The sequence below is a fragment of the Macaca fascicularis genome, chromosome 15, assembly GCF_037993035.2.
Source record: "Macaca fascicularis isolate 582-1 chromosome 15, T2T-MFA8v1.1".
Taxonomy (NCBI): Eukaryota; Metazoa; Chordata; class Mammalia; order Primates; family Cercopithecidae; genus Macaca; species Macaca fascicularis.
Window position 1 is genome coordinate 124,686,351 of NC_088389.1, and position 22,771 is coordinate 124,709,121.

Consider the following 22,771-nt stretch of genomic DNA (forward strand, 5'->3'; position numbering starts at 1 on the left):
GGACTTAGGGAACCCCTTAGCTTTTTGAAAAATCCAAAGCAGGAAGGCATAAGAGATAGCCCCAGGGAATAAATACAAGATTTTCTGCTAAACTGGACATTTCAAGACCCAACAACTAATTTGGAAAGTCAGGCCAGCCATGGTGGCCTTTGCGAGACCAAGGCAGGAGAATCACTTGAGCTCAGGAACATGGGCAACATAGTGAGACTTTGTTTAAAAAAAAGAAGAAAGAAGAAAGAAAAAAAGAAAGTAAAAGATGTGACATTATTTATGTCTCACATACAAGGGTAATACTTGGAATGAAATGAACAACACTGAGATCCCTAGGGATAAAGGTCTTCAAAGATTCTGAAAGAATCTTGCACTCATTGCTACTTCTAACTAGTCTAGCTTTCTGTTTGATTTCTGGCTAAAAAGTGGACTAACTTGTTGCCATTCCAAACTACTTCAACCAAACTATGAACTCTCACCTAATGTATAAGATGCAATATTTGTAATTATTTTAAACCTTAATGTAGTATTAACCTAATATAAGCATATACCTTCTCAAATCACAACAAACAGCATAATCCTCAGCAGTTTGGCCAAACATGTCTTGAGAAAAGATATTTATATTTTGCTGAAGGAGGAGGCTGACGATACTTGATGAGCTATGCTGCACAGCAAGCATGAGGGCTGTTCTAAAATAACAAAGAAATAACAGCACTCAAGAACTTTAATAAAGATATTTAATTAGCAAATTGGATACACTTTACCGATTTCATATCTTGCCTCTCAGGATAGACATAATAACCATTTACATGTACTAGCTTATGTGTATAAGCATCTTGGGTGCTCAAGTGTTCATCTTGGTAAATTACCACCAAGGCTAGAAGGCAGGGACAACAAGGAAGCTTCTTGTCCCACTGGGATATGACATAATACAAGCTCTTAATTTATAATCCTTTGATGGCGAAGAAACTGTGCTAAGGTCACTTATCTAAAGTAGGCAAAGATTTAGATGAAGATTTCCCCATTGCTTTCCTAGTCTGATATATTGTAATTCAAAGTCAGCTAGGGATCAAACATGTAAGAGCTATCTGCAGGCTGAAAACAACAGCAACAACAACAATAATAGTGATAGTAGTTGTTGTAAACTGAAAGTTAAAGTCTATGCTTTATAAAATTAAGAAAATACAAAACCCCTTTAGTTATTATGATTACAGGACCAAAAACATCAGATTACAAATAACAGTCTATAAGAAAAGATGAATCCTACTATATACTGTTTTTGATGTTGCTCAGTCCAAATAACTGCTTTTCTACCTAACTGATTATTTGTATTATTTTTTACTATATGTCAATAATTATAAGTGAATCTTATTAACATTTCTCACTTGAGTTACCACTCCAGAACACTCAGGTTTTTAGGAAATAAACAAAAAACAACAAAAAAACACAAAAACTATTGCACCTTCTGAAATTGTCAACGGCATGTATATTTGCCTGGTTCTTCAATAAAAATTCCACCATTTGCTGTCTCCTAGAATTTATAGCAAACAAAAGTGGAGTGTTTCCCTCCTGTAAGAAAGCAAAAACAATTTATAATTCACAAAATTACATATTTCTCAACTGAACTAAAAATCTTCTATAAGATGCTATGAACTTAAACTTACAATATAGAAAGAAAGTAAATGCAAAGCAGTCCCTTCCTTTTCACTCCTCTGTGCTTTCCCACACACTGCCTTGCAAACACCCCTCCTCTGCCTCCCCACGTTAACTTTGGTCATCTCCAAAACTCACTTTATTTACCAGTCCCAAAAATCCTTGCTTCTATCTCAGCATTTAGCACAGTATATTGTAATTATTTCATTGTTTCCCACTGAAACCAAGAGCTTCTTGAGGGCAAGGGCTGTATCTTTTTTCTCTATAACCCTAAAACCTAAGACATAGTAGCAAATGCTTTAAGTTTTTAAAATAAATTAATGATTTAAATTATCTCTAGAGCAGTGTTTCTTAAACTACATTTCAAAGAATATTTGTTTTACCAGAAGAACTGTACCCCAACGAAAAGGTTCCATGATCATCTGCATTTGAGAAGTATTACAAAACTGTATTACATGGCCAAAAATCTAGAAATCCCTTGAACTTTGCCTAATCTCAATTTGACAATACTTTTTGTGGCAAACATTAACACTTTAGGAACTAGAGTTTCAGGGACACAGTTGTCAGAGCTTTGCAATACAAGTGTAGGTTTCCTCTGGGTGGTACAAACTTGCTTGATTCACTTGCATCAATGGTGTCAGGATGTCAGTGTCAGGCACTCCTGATGCAAAGGGGCTACTAAAGAAATGAGCTCTGAATTAAGAGAGATTGGCTTCAAATGCACTTATTTTCCTTACTATTAAATAGTGCATGGGATTTTTCCTAATACAAGAGGATAGATTTTTATCTTAACTTAGAAAGTTCAGTATGTTCTGTGTAATACAGACCAGTTAAAAATTTTTGAAAATAAATATTAAAAAGCAAAGCTCAGTAAGAAATTTTATTCTCAATTATAATGATAATCCTGGGATGCTAATGCAACTTTACTTTTTAAATCCATTTGTATTGGTTTCCATTTAAATTGCTATTTAACATTATTTTTTTACTTTAGGCAAAATATAAATCAGAAATAAAAATACAATGGCTTCTCAATAAAAGTTCTAATACTCATGTATAGGGCTTATTTCTAGCATAACAAAAGCCAGTAAGTTACTTGCTTTTTTGTTGTTTGTTTTGGGACAGAGTCTCACCCTGTTGCTCAGGCTGCAGTGCAGTGGTGGCATGATCTCCCCTCAATGCAAGCTCTGCCTCCTGGGTTCACGCCATTCTCCTGCCTCAGCCTCCCAAGTAGCTGGGACTATAGTTGCCAGCTAATTTTTTGTATTTTTAGTAGAGACAGGGTTTCACCACGTTAGCCAGGATGGTCTGGATCTCCTGACCTCGTGATCTGCCTGCCTCGGCCTCCCAAAGTGCTGGGATTACAGGTGTGAGCCACCATGCCCAGTCGTCACTTGCATTTTTAAGGGACATTGCTGAGAATAAAGATATAATGTCTGCAATATTCATAATCTATCCACTTCTCAGCAGGCATAACCTAAAAAAGGCTTCTAGGCATTCTTATGAGAAGATAACTATTTGTGGTATAGATATAAAAAAAGAGTTAAACTTCTGAATTCTAAAATCCAACTCTATAATTGAGGGATTTATATAAACTATAGACTATATATTATGAACCAATATATGCTGTCTTGAAAAACTTGATATCTTTATGAAAATATACTATAAAAAAGGAGTTGTAAACTCAAATACTTGTAAGGATGAAGGAGGTTACCTAAGTAAGTGAAGTACTCAGGTGGGCACAGTAGCAAACTGGAGAATATGTGCCTCCTACACAGGGCAACCTCTGCACAGCAGACTAAGCACTGATGCAGTTCAGGGGACACTAGATTTGATTCTTAAGCCTGAGGTCCAGATTTCTGCATGAGTCTACTAAATTTTACATGTTGACTCAATTTAAAAAGGCAAAGAACAAATCTATGTGCCACATGTAGACTATAACCCTTGTGTTTTTATATTTGCTATGAATGTGTTACTAAATTGTGTATAAACTAAGTATTTGCATGTGGAACTTTTTCCTTCTCTAGTATCATATGTTTAATAAAAAAACTCAGGCCCTGAAATATACATAATAAAAATTGCTGTTAAGACTCATAATACCCACCTCAAGAATTTTCCCAACATTTATTCATTTGCAATCTATGTGTATATCATTTTCCCAGATTGTTAACCAAATAGATAATTAGTTCATAGGACTGCGGAAACTAAATTATTAAAAGAATTTCTATTGTATTCTTACTGACTTCAAGGATTTCAGTGTTTAAAACTGACATCCTGATTATGCCAAAGCTCTATAAACTTAACAGACACACTGAGATAGTCCCTAACACAACTTCAACTGAAAAAAAAAAAGGTTCAGGATTTGCTACTAACCTAATTGAGAAAATCTCACTTGTAATGAACATTTGTTGACACATAATCACTAGAATGGTGACAGAGGAACATGAAATTGTGAAAGGGTCAGCCTCTACTTATTGAAAGATTACCCACAAGCAAATTGCTGAAGACTCTCTGAATGGCAGTGAATGATTCATGGTGGGAAGGAAAGAGTGTTATTCTGTAAGCTGAGAGCTGTTGCCAATGATATTTCCTTTCACTTCCCAGTCACAAACGTAGAGAAAGACAGATAAGTCAGGCTAATGTTATTGGAAAGGAGACCTTTGAAGAAAGTAGCACCTATCAAATGCCAACTCTTTTAGAGATTTCTTATGTCTTTGAGATATGGGAATTTATATACTGCACTTATCTATTCTGTGCTTCTTCATCAGGAGTGTATTTGAATGCTGAGGTATTTGTTTTTGCTCTTGTTGTAAGAGACAAGATTTTTGGATTGGCGCCATGTTACAGGAGAATAATTGCACAAGCCTCTTCCTGGCAATGTACAGCCTATTCGTGTAAGATAAAAAAATTAGACTATAAATTCTAAGGGGCAGGCGGATCACGAGGTCAGGAGATCCAGACCATCCTGGCTAACATGGTAAAACCCTGACTCTACTAAAAATACAAAAAATTAGCCGGGTATGGTGGCGGGCACCTGTAGTCCCAGCTACTTGGGAGGCTGAGGCAGGAGAATGGTGTGAACCTGGGAGGTGGAGCTTGCATTGAGGGGAGATCATGCCACTGCACTCCAGCCTGGGCAACAAGGTGAGACTCTGTCTCAAAACAAACAAACAAAAATTACTATGTTTCTCAGGCTGGACTCAAACTCCTGGGCTGAAGCAATCCTCCCACCTCAGCCTCCTAAGTAGCTGGGACTGCAGGTACATGTCATTGTGTATGACTTCAAGAAAATATTATTAACCATACACGTTCAGAACTTATTAGATCTATTACATCAAAAACATCAGGGGAAAGCCTACACCTGTAGATTTTTGACAAAATTTCCCCAGGTCACTGTAATGCACAATTCTAGCTGAGAATTACTGCAGCAGACAATCACTTCCGTTTCATCTCTCACCCACACGGCCAGTATCCTTTATCAGTTGGGATGTGGCCAGAAAGAGAAGAGTATGAGATAGAGTTTTTTATTAAAACTCCAGTTAATTTTCCTGGGTGTGGGTATAACAGGGACAAGTAAACTCAAAATCCCAGTTGATTTTGCTATTTATAAGTTCCTTATCTCCCACCTTCCCACCAAGATATTCTAGATTTGAGAGTTTAGACTCTTATCTAAGTGACTGTTTCTGCCAGGATGGGTAATAAGTCAGTTACTAATTTGTTCCACCCTTTGCTGAAGTGTTTCTCACCTCATCACCATCTACTCACTGCCAATCTGGTTTCCTCAGAGTCCTCTAAAAATTAATCTTTAGGCAAGTTTCAATCACTCTATTTACCAAACCAAAAATGATTACCCCAAAGCTGAAGAGCACTTTGTCTCAATACATCAACTGGGAAAACAACAAACTGAAAAACAAAACCTCTTCTTGGCATTTTCCCTCATTACCTAATTTCCAAGTGACCTGCATGTTTTTGATTGCTCCCCTTTTCCCTTCCCATTTTTCCCTCTTAAACCTTACCAATGAAAGATACATCCTTTTTTTTAGAAAACTGTCAGCAGCAGCAAGATTTACATTTATTGTAAGTTGCTTTAGTTTTCAGTTTTAAGATAAAACCTGTTTCCAGGGTAATTTTTTTCCTGTGATTTTTAAAATACTAATTAGAAAAAAATATATATACCTGGGGTAGGAAACAAATATTTGAAAAGAAGTTTTACCTTAACAAATTCACAAATATTTCCCATAAGTGCACTAAAAAAGCTGTGCCCTCTAATGCTTCTTTAAAACTATCAATATTTAAAATAAAATTTTAGACAATTATTTCAAAATATTTTTATTCAGAAACACTTGAGTTCCAAATATGAAAAACTGACTCTTACCTATGTCAATGTTAAAACAAACATTTTGAAAAGAAAGTTGATCGATCTATACCTCATTTAGTGCTTCAATATTTGCATGGTGGGAAAGCAGTTTCTCTGCCAGTGAAGTCCCCTTATTATACACAGCATAATGGAGAGCAGTGTTGCCGTAGATATCCTTAATGTTTGGATTGGCGCCATGTTCCAGGAGAATAATTGCACAAGCCTCTTCCTGGCAATGTACAGCCTATTCGTGTTAGGTAAAAAATTAGACTATAAATTCTAAGAATTCAAAATACATATTCCACAGGTTTCACCAACTAGTTATATTTAAATGAGATAAATTAATTTTAACTCTATGTATTTAAATCAAATTCATTTCATGCTGAAAGAGTTGGCTACTATATACCTTCATTAACGGTGTCCTGTTTAGTCTGTCACAGATGTCGATCTGGCAACTTCTGCTCAGCAAGAGAGTGACCACTTCCACACGGCCATGGGCACAGGCCAAATGTAGAACAGTCCTAGGAGAGTAAGAGGAGATTTCAGGAAATTGTAGTGCAATATCTCAAAACCTACAATGGTTCATGTAATTGTAAACAATGAATGGCAGTTATTCCTCTGCTTTCAAAACAAATAATTTTCTTTTGAAGAAAGTACAATATTTATTAGCTCTTACTGCTCCCTACCTTAATGAAACAGCAGCCTATTTGGATAGAATGAGCTTGGTGCTTGGATTCAGTTCAACTAGGGCTTGAGTTCTACTTTGAACTCGGTCACATACCAGCTATTGCTTAACCTTTCTGTGCCTCAATTTCCACATTAATAAAATAAAGATGACAACAGTAGCTAGCTCACAGGACACCATTATGATGCTTAAATGAAAATCTATGTAAAGCATTTAGAACCATTTCCAGAACAAGCAACAACTCAATAACTGTTAGATTTTTGTTTGTTGAGACAGGGTCTTGCCCTGTTGTCCAGGCTGGAGTGCAATGGTGTATTTATGCCTCACTGCAGCCTGAAATTCGTAGGCTCAAGCAATCCTCCTGCCCTAGCCTCCTGAGTAGCTGGGACCACAGGAGCGCACCAGCATAATCAGCAAATTTTTAAAAATTTTGTGTAGAGTAGGAATGTCACTTTGTTGCCCAGTCTGGTCTCAAACTCCTGGCATCATGGGAACTTCCCACCTCAGGCTTTCAAAGTTCTGGAATGACAGGTGTGAGCCACGCACCCAGCCAGATGTTATAATTATTACTATTACTACTACTTAACAAAAACATTTTAATTAAGTAAAATGATATAATTATTGCTATTTTGCAGGATGATTTAAAGGTTAGGTCACATTTTAGCATATCTGATATTGGAATGGCATTTATAATTCATAATTTTTTATAATTGGTAGCATTTAAAAAATCATCTTATTAATATAGAAAATAGTAGGGTATTACACAATCCATGAGGCCTTACATTAAGTAGAATACGGTATACACAGCAGGTCTAGGGCAGTTCTAGGCATCTAATTGACACTTAAATACATTTTAATTCCTAAAAGTACCATGGGGAACGATCACTGAAGTAACAACATATTTTTTAAACAAATTACTTCTTACTTTGATTTTTAAAAACATGAAGCTAAAGAAAACTAATGATTGAGATGAACAGGTATGGCTCATTTTAGTCAACACTTAGATTTACAGAATATATGCAAATCAGACTTTCCAATTATTAATAATAGAATTTAAGACTGATAAATTTTCAAAAGGGCAGTTAAAGGTTATCTCTTACTGTTTTCTACCTTCAGAAATGCTTTTGCTTGAAAGGTGGGAGGAAAAGCTTCAGTGAGATTAAGTCCTACTATTCCCATTTTAAATCTCTCATCTTGCTCAGGTAGAACAGGTAAACATAAAGGTTTTAAGTATGGAAGGGTCCTGAGAGATAGTGCAAAATGTCTGCTACATAACAGGTTTTCAGGTTATGTTTGATGAATAAATGGATTGACAGAATACAGTTGGGGATCCCAGTATTTTTAAATACAACTTCTATAAACCAATATTTTCGTGATAGTAATAATATTTGCTGTTTGTTATTTTTATAAGACTACAACTATAATGAAATGATTAATCTATCATTGTTTGCATATGCACATATGTAATGAATCTATACATAAGAAAAACATATATACATAAAAATATACATAAAAAATATATACATAATAAAATCTGCAAGCACAGATAAAAAGATTCCCTTTTTATTTCTGAAGCTAAAAGTTCAAACAAGATAACTCTCAATAATAATATAAAATAGTGAGAAATTATTTTTATCTATACAAGATTCATATTTCTCTCTTCCCAAATATTATTCCATTAATAATAAATTTTTACTAGAAGTTTCATAAATGCTCACTTCAGAAATCAAAGGTAAGAAAAAGGAACAAAAGACTTTAAAATACAAATGCTCAGAAGTTACAAATTTTATCCTATTTTGTACATAATTTTGGCTAACACAAGACCATAGTATGTTTGTGTGTATGTGCAAGCAAACTGATTTTTTTTTCCTCACTGGCTATAACAAAATACATCTTCACACATCAACATACTTCTCGACCTACTGCCACCTTCAATGGCCACATATCCATTCTATCGGTTCTTTTTTTTTTTTTTTGAGACTGAGTCTCGCTCTGTCACCCAGGCTGGAGTGCAGTGGCCGGATCTCAGCTCACTGCAAGCTCCGCCTCCCGGGTTCACGCCATTCTCCTGCCTCAGCCTCCCGAGTAGCTGGGACTACAGGCGCCTGCCACCTCGCCCGGCTAAGTTTTTGTATTTTTTTTTTAGTAGAGACGGGGTTTCACTGTGTTACCCAGGATGGTCTCGATCTCCTGACCTCGTGATCCGCCCGTCTCGGCCTCCCAAAGTGCTGGGATTACAGGCTTGAGCCACCGCGCCCGGCCTCTATCGGTTCTTAATATAAATGCTGAGAAAAACAAAGTGCATGTATCTCTATTTTCTAAAGGTATTTTAATGCAATGGAATTGATGGGTAAAAGGCATATACATTTTTAAAATGTGGTAATTATCTCTAAATTACCACTTGAAAAGTCATCAGCAACTTAAACTTCAAGCAGCAGTATAAGTACCACTGCTCTTTATTCTCACAAACATTGTGGATAGAAAACAGTCGCATTCCTCTTTCAACTTAAATTCTCTTATGAGAAACACTAAGGATTTTTTCCTATGTACATAAGTAACTTGTGGATCTGCAAAAAGGTACTTTGCTCACTTTTAGAGTTCTTTTCTTGTGGATTTGATTGGAAAGAATTCCCTGTAAAATAAAGATGTGTTTTTTTATCTGTATATATATAACTGATCTATATATATAACATATTATATTAGTAATATATACAATTTGTTATATATATAATCAGTAAATGTTTTATATATAATCATTAAATATCATATTATAAAGAATAAATTCCCTGTAGGATGAAGATACACTTTTCAGTTGAATATATATTTTTATATATTAGTAAAAATATATACAGTAAATTTTTTCAAGTGTGTTATCTTTTGTTAATTTTTTTCTGATACACAGGGGATTTTAATTTTTAGTTTGCTAAATCAACTTTCAGAATGCCTGCTCGCGAGGTCATTCTTAGGAAGGCCTTTGTTAACATAAAATGTACCTGTATAAATAAGTCTTTGTGTTTTGTTTTGGTACTTTTCTCATTTTGCGTATGTAAAAATTTCAGTCTAAATTCCATCAGGAACTCATTTTTGTGACATAAAGTTTCATTAGTTTTCTTCACACAGCAGGCATATTATTAATAACTCATCCTTTCCTACTCATCTGAAAGGTTACCATTATCAATCCCTATGCATGTATCTTGCATATATTTCAGAGTTTTTGGATTTCCTATTCTGTTCCATTTATTTGTGTTTACAGCTATTAGTAAATAATTAATTGTGGGAATTAATAGCACATTTTGGTATCTAGAGGAGCAAGTCTTTTCACTCCATTATAAACATTTTTAAAAGTCATCACAATAGTAAGACAGACAGCAAGTGTCATGCACAAATCATAAAACCTCGATATTTTCATTCGGTTTATGTAAAACTGATAAACATAGAAAGAGCTCACATTTTGAGAAAACTGAGTCTTCCCATTCAAGGAACCCACGTCCCACTTCCAAGTGTCCCTCTAAGAAGCCGCAATAAAGAACCTATCTACCTAGGTGGATTCGGATGTGAAACCGACACAGGGTTTTATCTGAGAACTCTTCGCCTACTGAAAATGGCTCCTGGTATTTCTGACATGCGAATGAGTTCTCATTAGGCATCTCCCTATCATGTATATGACCCATGTTTTAAACGTGTATATGCTTAACTTCGTGAGTTAAATCACTCAAATTCTCCACCAAGCGCTACAGGCGGGAAATTGCCAGCGATGGAAAGCAGCTGAGGCTCCGTTTGGCTCCTCGGCTCCGAGGGTGCCGGCGCCCTCCAAGGCCCCCGCCTCAGGGGCTGCGGTGAAACCAGGCCTGGGGCCCCCCTCCCACCGCGGGCTGAGCCCCCGCTACCTGTCCTTTCTGTCGCGGGCGTCCACGTCCCGAAACCGCCTCAGGCAGCGCTCCACCTCCGCGGCGTCGCCCTTGATGGCCGCCCTGTGGATCTTCCGCAGTTCCCAGTCCAGGGTGTGGTACCCGGGACCCGCGTACTCTTTGTCCCTGGAGCTCAGGAGCGCCTGGCCCAGGCCTCTCCCGAAGCTGAAGAGCTTCCTCATGGTGGCGACTTCTCAGACGCCCACAACCCGCTCCTGAGCCGCCGCGGCCCCTCGTGGCCTTTCCACCCCCACTCAGTCCCAAATCCGCGATCCCCCCACCAACCTGCGATCCACCCGCAAATCCAAGATCCACCCCCAAACCCGCGATCCACCCCCAAATCCAAGATCCACCCCCAAACCCGCGATCCACCCCCAAATCCAAGATCCACCCCCAAACCCGCGATGTAGCTCAGAATCCGCGATCCAGCCCGGTCCACCACAGCCTTCAGCAGCGACACTCGCAGCCTCCGACCTCTCAGACCGAGTGAGCCCCGCGAAGCGGTTAGGCGCGTGCCTGAAGCTCCGCGCTCCGACGTCTCAGACCGCGTGAGCCCCGCGAAGCCGTTAGGCGCGTGCCTGCAACTCAGCGCTCCGACCTCTCAGACCGAGCGAGCCCCGCGAAGCCGTTAGGCGCGCGCCTGCAGTTCAGCGCTCCGACCTCTCAGACCGAGCGAGCCCCGCGAAGCCGTTAGGCGCGTGCCTGCAACTCAGCGCTCCGACCTCTCAGACCGAGCGAGCCCCGCGAAGCCGTTAGGCGCGTGCCTGCAGTTCAGCGCTCCGACCTCTCACACCGAGCGAGCCCCGCGAAGCCGTTAGGCGGGCGCCTGCCGCTCAGCGCTCCCACCTCTCAGACCGAGTGAGCCCCACGAAGCCGTTAGGTGCGTGCCTGCAGTTCAGCGTTCAGACCTCTCAGACCGAGTGAGTCCCGCCGAGCGTTACGCGCGCGCCTGCAGCTCAGCACCCGCCGGGACTCCGGAAGCCTCTCCCAAGTCCGCGTGACCGGAAGGGGGCGGCTGCAGCTTGAGCGCAGGCGCCGCTGGCTTGCGGGTTCTCCTAGGCTCGCGCTGGACGTCCCGGAATCGCAGGCGCGAAGCCCGTCGGGCCTGAGGGTCCGCGTGGCCGTGACTCCTGTCCCGCTCCTCCTCCGAAGAGAGATCCGGGCTGCTGACAGGAGCCCTCCGCAGCCACCAGGGATGGGGCTGGGATCCGATTCCCGCCCTGGTGCAGCGGCCGCCGGGCAAACCGCCTGACTTGGCAGCAGACAAGGCGACATCTAGCCCCGGTACTGCGAGGCTGGGAGCGCCAGCCAGCTTGGGAGTTGCCAGGCAGCTGTTGCCAGCAGGTGGAGGGCGCCTGCAGCTTGGGCGCCCAGGTGGTGGAGCATGGCCTGGGCGGCCTCTGGATCGCGAGTGCACCTGGCCTGAGAGCCCGCCAGGCCCTGCCCCCGCCGGCTCCTGCTCTGCCGGAGCTCGGGACCTCTAGCCGGGGGCCCTCTGCAGCCACCGGGGATGGGGCTGAGGGCCGGTTCCCGCCCCTGTGCTGCCGCCGCAGGGCAGACCGCCTGGCTTGGCCGCAGCCACTGGGACGTCTGGCCCCGGTTCTGAGATACGGGGAGTGCGGGCGGGCTCGGGGATTGCCTGGAAGCTGCTGCCTGCACACAGAAGCCAGCTGCAGCTTGGGTGCCCAGGCGGGCTGGAGGTGCATGACCTGGTCTGCCTCGGGATCGCCAGCGCGCCCAGCCTGAGGCCCCCGGCCATGCCTCCCGCCCCACTCCTCCACAGGAGGGAGATCGGGGTCGCTGGCATGGGCACTTGGCAGTCACCCCGATTGGGGTTGATCGGGGGTTCTCAGTTCTCGCCCCTGTGCAGCCGCCGCCGAGCAGAATGCCTGGCTTGTCCGCAGCCTCTGGGACACCTCGCGGGCCGGGCGGGCCGGAGGGTGAAATCGCTGGGAGGCGGGTGCCTTCTCGCCCTGTGACGCCTCTGGGCCCCAGGGGCCGGCCTCCGGCGCACAGGGCTCCCCAGCATCCTGGGCGCGGGTCCGCTGCCCGCATGAAGTCACCTCAGAGAGGATGAACTTCGGGTTGCCTTGTCCGGCTGTGCTGCCAGGCGGGGCAGCTGACCTGCTGATGGGGTGGCTTTCTTCATCTTCTTGCCCACAGGACAGCGGGCTGGGAAGCCAGGGGCCGCCGGGACCTGGGGCTGGAAGCCGCATCTGCCCACAGCCGCAGCCTCCTGCACCTGCCATCCTGGCGGCGCCCTGGCGTCGGAGAAGCAGCAGGCGCGGAGCTCCTGCAGCTGCACCCCTGCAGCAACCCGTCCCGGCGCAGGAGGCAGTGGAAGGCGGCCTCCTCGCACGGCTCCTGCGGCCCCAGTACCAGGGGTGCGGCCAGCACCGCCCTCACCCCCCGCGTCTCGTGGACATTAGTCCTCCCTGGAGGCGGCTGGACTTGAGCAAGGCTCGCAGCGATCGGCCCCGCGAGGACTGGCATCCTGGGCTCAGGGTCCCGCACGCTGGCCCTGCGGCACCGCACCTTTCAGCAGCAGCTGGAATTCCTGCAGCAGCGCCTCAGGTGGGATGCTGGGACCCGGGGGTCCTGGCAGGCAGAACTTCAGCGTCTTGTCTTGGCCCCTGCTCCTCTTCTTGTTGTTAAACCTTTGTCACTCTGCCACGAAAAGCATCCAGGCGTCCTTGATTTCGACACTGCGTGCACGCTCAGCCGAGCTCATCGGAGGGGCGATTCTCCCCAGGGCCCGCGGGCAGCTTGTTCCCTGGCAGCGGCTCCTCCTGGACGCAGCTCCTTGTGGGCCCACCAGGCTCAGGGGAGCCAGGGCCTGCCGCGGCTAGCAGGCCTGGAGAGAGGAAGAGTAAGGCGGGCTCTGCAGGGCAGCGGGCCGGGACCATGAGAGAGGCAGATCAGTCTGGGCTCCAAGCGCAGCCTCTCGGGATTCCCCGGGACCCACGGCTTGTAATGCGCTTTAATCTCACGCCTCGCCAGAGTGACAGCACGTCATCGTCACAGCTCAGCGACCCTGACCCGCTCCCACTCTCGCTGCAGCGGAGGGTGTGTAGGGGAGAAACGGACACAGGGAGGGAAACGCCCTGGGAAGGCGAACATCTTTTCATAAGCTTTTCCCTTTGTATATGCCATCTCTGATGGGAGCCTTTTTAGATCTTTTGTCCATTTACTAATTGGGTTGTTTGATTTCTTATTGTTGAGTTGTAAGTGGTTTTTAATGGTCTGGATGCCAGACAGGTGTTTGGCAAATATTTTCTCCTTGTCTGTGGCTTGTTTCTCCATTCTCTTAATATTTTCTTTCCCAGAGCACGAAGTCATATCAATATCTTCTTTCTTTCTTTCTTTTCCAATATCTTCTTTCATGGTAGAAATTTGTCTTTTATGTACTGTAGTGATGTATCTACAAAGTAATTGCCAAACCCAAAGTTACCTAAATATCTAATCCTTTTGTTATTTTACAGAAGTTTTACAGCTTTTGGATTTAAATTTAGGTCTACAAATTGAACTCATAAAAGTAGGAGTAGAATGATGATTACCAGATGCTGTGTTGCTGGAGAGAAAATGGGAAGTTGTTCACACGTGCAAAGATTCAGTTAAGCAGGAGAAATTCATTTTGAAATCTATTGCACAGCAGTATGACTATAGTCAATAATAATGTACTGTATATTTCAAAATAACAAAAAGTAAATTTCAAATGTCTAACCACAGAAAATAAAATTGAGGTGATGGATATTTTATCCTCAATGTAGTCATTCCTTGTTTTATACACATATCCAAGCATCACACTGTACCCCATAAATGTATGTGATTATGGTTTGACAATTTCAAATATTATTAACTTAAACATGTGTCCTCTGAGTTAATTTTTGAGGGGCAAGGTCTGTGTCTCAATTCTTTTTTTTTTTTTTTTGCATATACGTATATATACATACATGCAATGGATTCATCACTGGTTTTGAAAAAGCTACCCTTTCTCCTTTGAACTGCCTTTAACTTTTTGTAAAAGATCAATTGACTGTGTTTGTGGGCTCTTATTTCTCTATTCTGTTCCATTGATCACTTTGCAAGTCCTTGAACTTTGTTCCTCCCCTACAATATTGTTGGCTATTCTGGTTAGTTTGTCTTTCTATATAAACTTTAGAATTGGTTTGTCAATTTCCACACAATAATTTGTTCATGTTTTCACCAGAGTTGTATTGAATTTATAAATCACATTGAAGAGAACTGACATCTTAACAACACTGAGTCTTATTTTGTGAACACAATATCTCTTCATTTATTTAGATCTTTAATTCCTTTCAACAGATTTTATAGTTTTCCTCACATAGAGCCTGCCCATATTTTGCTAGATTGTGTCTGTTTCATTTTCTTGATGTTAATGAAAATGATATTGGGCTTTTAATTTCAAATTCTTATTGTTCATTGCTGGATGTAGGACAGCAATTGATTTTGTATATTAACCTTATACTGTGCAACCTTGCTATAATCCAGAAGGGTTTTTGGCTGATACTTTTGAGATTTTCTACATAGAAAATCAATTTATCAGCGAGTAAAGGGCATTTTAATGCTCCCTTTCCAATCTGTATGCTTTTTATTTTATTTTCTTGTCTTGTTGCATTAGCTAGGATTTTAGTATGATGTTGAATAGGAGCAGTGAGAGAGGATAACCTTTCCTTGCTTCTTATCTTTTGTGTAAAACATCCCATTTTTCACATTATGTATGATATTGTCTGTGGGGTGTTCTTTTGGTATATGTTCTTCATCAGTTGAGGAATTTCCCTTCTATTTCTAATTTGCTGAGAGTTTTAACCATGAATGGGCTTTGGATTCTATAAAATGCTTTCTTGATCTATTAATACAATCAAATAACTTTTCTTCTTTAGCTAGTTATGTGATAGATTGCCTTAACTATTTTGTGTTAAGGCAGGCTTGCATACCTGGAATAAATCTCACTTGCTCTTGGTGTGTAATTCAACAATGTATTGTTAGATTTAGCATGCTAATATTTTGTTGAGAATTTTTGATGAGAGATATTTGTCTGAACATTTGTTTTTCTTTAAATGTCTTTTTCTGCTTTTAGTATAAGAACTTCATAGAATGAATTGGGATATTTTCCTTTTGCTTCTGTTTTCTGGTAGCGATTGTAAATAATTGTTATCTTTTCTTCCTTAAATGTTTCATACAATTCGCTGGTGAAATGCTCACACCTGTAATCCCAGCACTTTGGGAGGCCAAGGTGGGCAGATCTCCAGGTTAGGAGTTCGAGACCAGCCTGGCCAATATGGTGAAACCCCGTCTCTACTAAAAGTACAAAAATTATCCAGGCATGGTGGCATGTGCCTATAGTCCCAGATACTTGGGAAGCTGAAGCAGAAGACTGTCTTGAACCTGGGAGGCGGAGGTTGCAGTGAGCCCAGATCATCCCACTGCACTCTAGCCTGGGTGACAGAGCGAGAGTCTGTCTAAAAAAAAAGACAAAAAGAAAAGAAAAGAAAACGTATTGTTTTATTATACAGTTAAAGAAGAAGGTGTGCATAGCCATTGATTTTTCCCTACATGGTAATGTATATGTGGCACCTGGGTCACATGTGGAATTAGGGGAAGACTGTCCTTTTCCTTTCTCCTTTCGAGCTTATTGGTGGTGTCAGTGCCCTTCTGATCTGTGTTCCCCACTTCCACTCGCTTCTCCCTTGTTACACGCCTTTGACTTTGAGACTCCTGCCACCACGCAACATGACTCTACCGATGTCCATCATAGTCCTTTCCCTTCCTGTAGTCGCCGGCTTCTAATCACTGCTCCCCATGGGCAGTCTGATAATTCTTGGAAAGTGACTCATGGTTCCTCGACTTTTTTTAACCCAATAACTTTTCTCTCCACTCCATTGCAAGGTATAACATCAAGGTGCAAGTCATGAAATCACTGGTCATATCTTGCAACTTCTTACACTTTATCATAAAAATCTTAGGCACTTAACCCATCTTTCTGTCCGCACTGCCATATCTTTTAACTATCATATGCTTGCACTTCCTGAAACACTTTCCCAGTACTTGGGGACCTCCATTAATGGTTTTGTCAATTTTTTTAACCCAGCCTGAATAAAAAAATAAAATAAAATAAATTCAGTGTAGTCCAAGGGTACTGTGTTTATAAAGTCAGCAATAGTGTACATTAATGTCCTAGGCCTTCATATTTACTCACCACTCACACACTGGCTCACCCAGAGCAACTTCCAGTCCTGCAAGCTCCATTCATGGTAAGTGCCCTATGTAGGTGTACCATTTTTTGTCTTTTCTACCATATTTTTACTACACCTTTTCTCTGTTTGGATATACAAGCACTTACCATTGTAATACAATTGCCGGCAGTATTCTGTATAGTAACATGCTATACAGGCATGTGGCCTCAGAGCTACAGGATATACCATGTAGCATAGGTGTGTAGTAGGCTTTATCATCTAGGTTTGCGGAAGTGCACTCTGTGGTTCACACAGTGATGAAATTGCGTAATGACACATGTCTCAGAATGTAGTACTGTCATTAAGAGATGCATGGCTTCATATATTTTTTACTCTGTTCTTATGCTTCTCTCTGTAGAACTTCAGTGACACAAATGTTAGGCTTTTTTGTATTGTTACACAGATCCTTAAGGCTATGCTCATTTTTCTTCAATTGTTTTTCTTCTCTATTGTTTATATTGAATACTTCTTATTGATCTATCTTTAAGTTCGTGGACTTTTTCCTTTGTCATTTCTATTCTGCTGTTGAGGTCATCTTGTGAATTTTTAATTTCAGTGTTTGTATTTTTAGTTCTGAAGCATAACTGTCTTTTCATTTGCAGGTTGAGATTTTCCTTGTTCGTTATTTGCTGAATCATTTTGGAGTATATCTTGGATATTTTGGATATCATCTTATGAGACTCTGGGTTTTGTTTAAAACATCAGGACAATGTGCTTTGCTGTTGTTTTAAACGGCAATCAGCTAGGTCAGATTCAATACGCAAATTCCTCCAATGGGCTGTAGTTCTATTGTTGGTTCAGAGCCATGTGGCACAAGCACACAGAGAAAGCGAGCAGTGAAGATTCACTCCGAACTCCTGGAACCATAGATTCTCGGGTTAGAGAGAAGAGTTTCCTTCCTTCAGAGTTGAAGGTGCTTCCTGTTGGTAGCTGTTGCTCTTAGCCCAGCTGCAACCACTGAATCACCACCACAGTATTGCTTAGGTTATAAAGAAAGGAAAGCAGAAAGATAGTAGGGAATTCATCCTTCTCTTTCTCACCTGTAGGGGCTCATTTTCCTTCCCCTCAGACCAGAAAGAGAGAGATACTTTGGGGATTCTTTTTGTCTGTAACCAGGATGTATTTAGTTTCTTTAAGCCTCCTCTGATTGGCCAGTTTTGTATGTTGTCTGTTTTTAGTTTTCAAAGTAAGAAAAATCTTATGATTCTCCTGATGCTTTATAAGTCTATGCTTTCAGATTAATGTGAAATATTATTTAAAAATAAGATTTCTGGGCTGGGCGCAGTGTCTCATGCCTGTGATCCCAGCACTTTGGGAGGCCAGAGGCAGGGGGATCATGAGGTCAGGAGATGGAGACCACTCTGGCTAACATGGTGAAACCCTGTCTCTACTAAAAATACAAAAAATTAGCGAGGCGTGGTGGTGGGCACCTGTAGTCCCAGCTACTCAGGAGTCTGAGGCAGAAGAATGGTGTGAACCTGGGAGGCGGAGCTTGCACTGAGCTGAGATCAAAGCCACTGCACTCCAGCCTGGGCGACAGAGGGAGACTCCATCTCAAAAAAAAAAAAAAGAAAAGAAAAGAAAAGAAAAAGAAAAAAAAGAAAAAACAAAAAGATTTCTGTAAAACTGAAGAGCATCCAAAGAAGCCTGCTTTCCACTTGCCTTCTGGCCATCTTTCCTTTCTGCGGGGGTTCAAGAGTTTGGAGGCGTTGGATCTGGCATCAGAGTGGTCACCTTCCCCTCTGATGGGGAAGCCCAGTGGCCTTAGGAATTAATGAAGTCGGTACTGAGGAAAGGAAAACTCAGAGGACCGAGGAAGCACCGACTTTACACGCCTGTGGACTGCAGGAACTCTTTATGGCAGGAGCTGGTCTTTTTTATTTTATTTTTTCTTTTTTTTCCTTTAAGTTCTGGGATACATGTGCTGAACATGCAGGTTTGTTATATAGGTATACATGTGCCATGGTGGTTTGCTGTACCTGTCAACCCATCATCTAGGTTTTAGCCCCACAGGCATTAGGTATTTGTCTTAATGTTCTCTTTCCCCCTTTTTCCTACCCCCTGACAGGCCCTGGTGTGTGATGTTCCCAGGAGTGGGAGTCTCTAAGGGGTGAAAGGAGAGAGAAAACAGACTGGACTAGCACTCTGCTGAGTTCCGCAGTGCTCTGGGTACCTAACATCGTGCCTTTGCTATTATCTCCCTGCTCGTGCCCCTGGGTTCACGTTCTAGAACAGAGCCCTGGGGAACCCAGGAGCTGTGGAAAGCCAGCTCTCCTTTGTGGCCCAGGAAGCACAGAAATTCTGCCAGCCAAGAGACAAAGAAAGAGAAGTAAAGCCAGCACATGGAGATAAGAAAGTGAACATAACTTCAGAGCAGTATCCAAGCAGGCCCAGTGAGGCATGCTTGGATCTTGACACAAAAATCCCTCTTCGACTTGATCCGGCTCTAGTGTAGATCTTTCACTTTAGCCCAAAGTGCCTCCTTGAACTCTCAAATGTATTCTGAGCTGAGCGCAATGGTGATTTGGGGTCAATCATGATCTTCCCCAGGGAGATTTTCTCTCTCAGAGCTCAGACCTTGCGCATGGCCCCTGTGACCCACCTCCTGGAACTGGGGGCTCTGGGGGAATGCCTGATGTGCCTCAGGACCGAACAGGCACGGTCCACCACCGCTTGTGCTAACTGTGGAAACAAAGGGTACATGGGGCATGTATAGGTCAAGGGTTATGTGCAATTTTATCAGAAAATAAATGTAATTTATTCTAACACTGAAAAATTAATTAGGTCCTCATGCTTCTCTTCTTTCTTTTCTTTTTTTTCCAGGCAAGGTCTCGCTCTGTCGTCCAGGCTGGAGTGCAGTGGCATAATCATGGCTCACTGCAGCCTTGACCTCCCTGGCTCAAGCGATCCTCCTGTCTCCCCTCACATTTCTTATGTCTGATTGACAGGGGGATAAAAGCACACATCTGGCACCTCTCCTTGTCCGGGAGGACTGGCCACAGAGTCATTTTGCGGAAGTTGGAGACGAGTACACTAGATGGGGCTATTGCCTTGCATTATACGATTCACACTGCATGGGGTGGAGAATTGAATTTCAGATGCAAGAAATGGGAAAGGAGGAAATAAAAACTTGGAATGTCCTAACCTTTCTGAAAATCCAAAAAGGCCCAAGGAAAGCTAGTTCAATTATTCCTACTATGACAAACTATGATACAGTCAGACATGCCCACTCTGGTGGGGTGTTCCCAGCCTGGGCTGCCCAAGAGATGGCAGCTATTCCAGGACAGATGGAGTGTGGACCCCTTCCCTGTAGTAAGCTGGGATCACTCTCAGGAATGACCATCAGCCCAGAGCCATGGGGCTTGTTGGATGCAGGGGTGAGTGGGGCTTGCAGAAAACAGCCCACCATCGATGCTCTGATATCCGAACGCCACTCTGGTCAGCTCGAGATTAAAATTTGGAGGTAGACCATCCTGTGTGGTCTATTGGTGAGATAGGGACTCAGAGGAACGCAGGAACCATCCACACTCTCGCCCTGCCATGGCTACCGGCCGCTCTGGCAAACCTTGGCTCCCTTTGAGTTCACCATCCTCATTGCTGCACCCTGTCCTTTTTCAGACACCTCTATTTTTCTCACACCTGGAAATTACACCTGCTGGCAGTCTTCAGAATTTTCCAGAGAGTTGGCAACTTGGGGCTCATTTATTTCTGCTCATTTTTATTTAGTTTTTTTACAGGTGTTGTGATCCAGGCAGGACATGATAGTAGCTCATCAAAGAGAGGCTATTTTGGGGAAGTGGAGCAGCTGCCGCTCATTTTGGAGCTGGGGTAGCTACCACTGCCACCACCACTGCAGCGGCCTAAGGAGTCAGTTTGGGAAGGTGGTGGTCACCATGCTTAGAGCTGTGCTTGGAAGTGACAAAAAGTGTTCTGGTACAGAAAGCCAAGACCGCTGAGCAGGCTGAGTGCGGTGATGATGTGGCTGCAGCTGGGAAGGCAGCCATGCCACAGGGGCATGCACCCCCAACTGAAGACAGCAATCTGCCCTCTGCCGCCTACAGGAACATGGCGGGTGCCCGCCGTTCTTCCTGGATTCTCATCTCCAGCACTGAGCAGGGAACAGGGAGGAATGAGAAGCAGCAGATGGGCAAAGAGTACTGTGGAAGACAGAGGCAGAGCTGCTGGACATCGGCAATGAGGTTCCAGAGCGGTTGGGCAGGTCTCTCATTCCCCACGCTACGCAACCTGAAAGCAAGCTGTTCTGCTTGGAAATGAAAGGAGATCATTTCAGGTATCTTTCTGGGTGTCGTCTGGAGACAATAAACAAACTACTCTGTTGAACTCCTGTTGTGGGAAGTCAGGGACCCCAAACGGAGGGACCAGCCGAAGCCACGGCAGAAGAACATAAATTGTGAAGATTTCATGGACATTTATTAGTTCCCCAAATTAATACTTTTATAATTTCTTACATCTGTCTTTACTGTAATCTCTGAACATAAATTATGAAGATTTCATGGACACTTATCACTTCCCCAGTGAATATCCTTGCGATTTCCTATGCCCGTCTTTACTTTAATCTCTTAATCCTGTCATCTTCTTTGTAAGCTGAGGAGGATGAATGTTGCCTCAGGACCCTGTGATTGTGTCAACTGCACAAATTGTTTGTAGAGCATGTGTGTTTGAATATGAAATCTGGGTATCTTTAAAAAAGAACAGGATAACAGCGATGTTCAGGGAACAAGAGAGGTAACTTTGAACTGGCCGCCGGTGAGCCGGACGGAACAGAGCTATATTCCTCCTCTTTCATAAGCAAATAGGAGAAATATCACTGCATTCTTTCTCTCAGCAAGTTACATCCCTGAGAAAGAGAATGCGCCCTGAAAGTAGGCCTATAGACGGCCCCTTTTTAAGGCATCCCGTCTTTTATGGTCGAAGCTGATGGGATGAAACAAGCCCTGGTCTCCTATAGTGCTCCCAGGCTTACTAGGATGGGAAAATTCCCACCTAATAAACTGTGGTCATACAGGTTACCTGCTCTCAAACGCTGTTTCCTGATAAGATGTTATCAATGACAATGCGTGCCCAAAACTTCATTAGCAATTTTAATTTTTCCTCATCCGGTGGTCCTGTGATCTCACCCTGCCTCCATTTGCTTTGTGATATTTTATTACCTTGTGAAGTATGTGATCTCTGTGACCCACACTCTATTCGTGCACTCCCTCCCCTTTTGAAAATCACTAATAAAAACTTGCTGGTTTTACGGCTAAGGGAACATCACGGATCCTGCCGACCTGTGATGTCTCCCCCGGACACCCAGCTTTAAATTTCTCTCTCTTGTGCTCTTTTCCTTTATTTCTCAACCGAGCCGAGACACTTAGGAAATAGAAAAAAACCCATGTTAAACATCGGGAGCGGGTTCTCCCGATAAACTCCCAGCAGCTTACCAGGAAGCATCTGAAATTAGTAAGAAAGATATGCAGCCTACACACCCGATTCGACTAGGCCTGGCACTTAATTTCTCAGCCTTTTGCTATGGGATTCTAAACTCTCCTGAAAAGGCCTGCAACCTGGTAAACATGGCATTTGATGAAGCAATTCCTGAGTTGGATACACTGAGTGAAGTGTCTTATAAAGACAGTACTCCCATCATGCAGTGACTTCGAGACAGTCTCACTCTGTGGACATCGGGAAACCAGGGAGACATGGGAGATGCTGGGGAGGGAGAGAACTATATCTGCCATGCCTCGTGATCTGTTCAGTGTCACCCTGTACCATCCACAACATCCCTTTGTGAGATTTAAAAAAAAAAGAATTGTACATCATCTTGTGATTTTTCACAGCCTCAGCCTAGCAAGAATGGTTCATGGGATAAACAGCTGGCATTGGTATCTAAAACCCAGATTGGCTGCATAAACACCACGGC

The 22,771-nt window shown here is 42.9% G+C and overlaps 1 protein-coding gene and 2 pseudogenes across 25 annotated transcripts in view; 1 reads left to right on the forward strand and 2 right to left on the reverse strand.

Moving 5' to 3' along the window:
* Nucleotides 1-11,571, reverse strand: part of LOC102119531 (ankyrin repeat domain-containing protein 18A) — an 81,849-nt gene extending 70,278 nt beyond the window's left edge. For 12 of the 25 annotated variants that reach the window (XR_012424931.1, XR_012424934.1, XR_012424929.1 and 9 more), the window contains exons 1-5: nucleotides 10,571-11,571; nucleotides 6,405-6,519; nucleotides 6,069-6,242; nucleotides 1,454-1,560; nucleotides 543-680 (exon numbers count right to left, since the gene is read on the reverse strand). Coding sequence is in view for 20 of the 25 variants with exons in the window: in XM_045372927.3 (XP_045228862.2) it covers nucleotides 543-680; nucleotides 1,454-1,560; nucleotides 6,069-6,242; nucleotides 6,405-6,519; nucleotides 10,571-10,773 (737 nt within the window). In the remaining 5 variants the exon portion in view is untranslated. The remainder of the gene's footprint in view (nucleotides 1-542; nucleotides 681-1,453; nucleotides 1,561-6,068; nucleotides 6,243-6,404; nucleotides 6,520-10,570) is intronic. The other 13 variants (XR_012424932.1, XM_074017940.1, XM_074017939.1 and 10 more) reach the window with 3 other exon arrangements.
* Nucleotides 11,125-13,547, reverse strand: LOC141408689 (uncharacterized; annotated as a pseudogene).
* Nucleotides 13,496-22,176, forward strand: LOC107126481 (14-3-3 protein beta/alpha-like; annotated as a pseudogene).
* The last annotated feature ends 595 nt before the right edge of the window (nucleotides 22,177-22,771 follow it).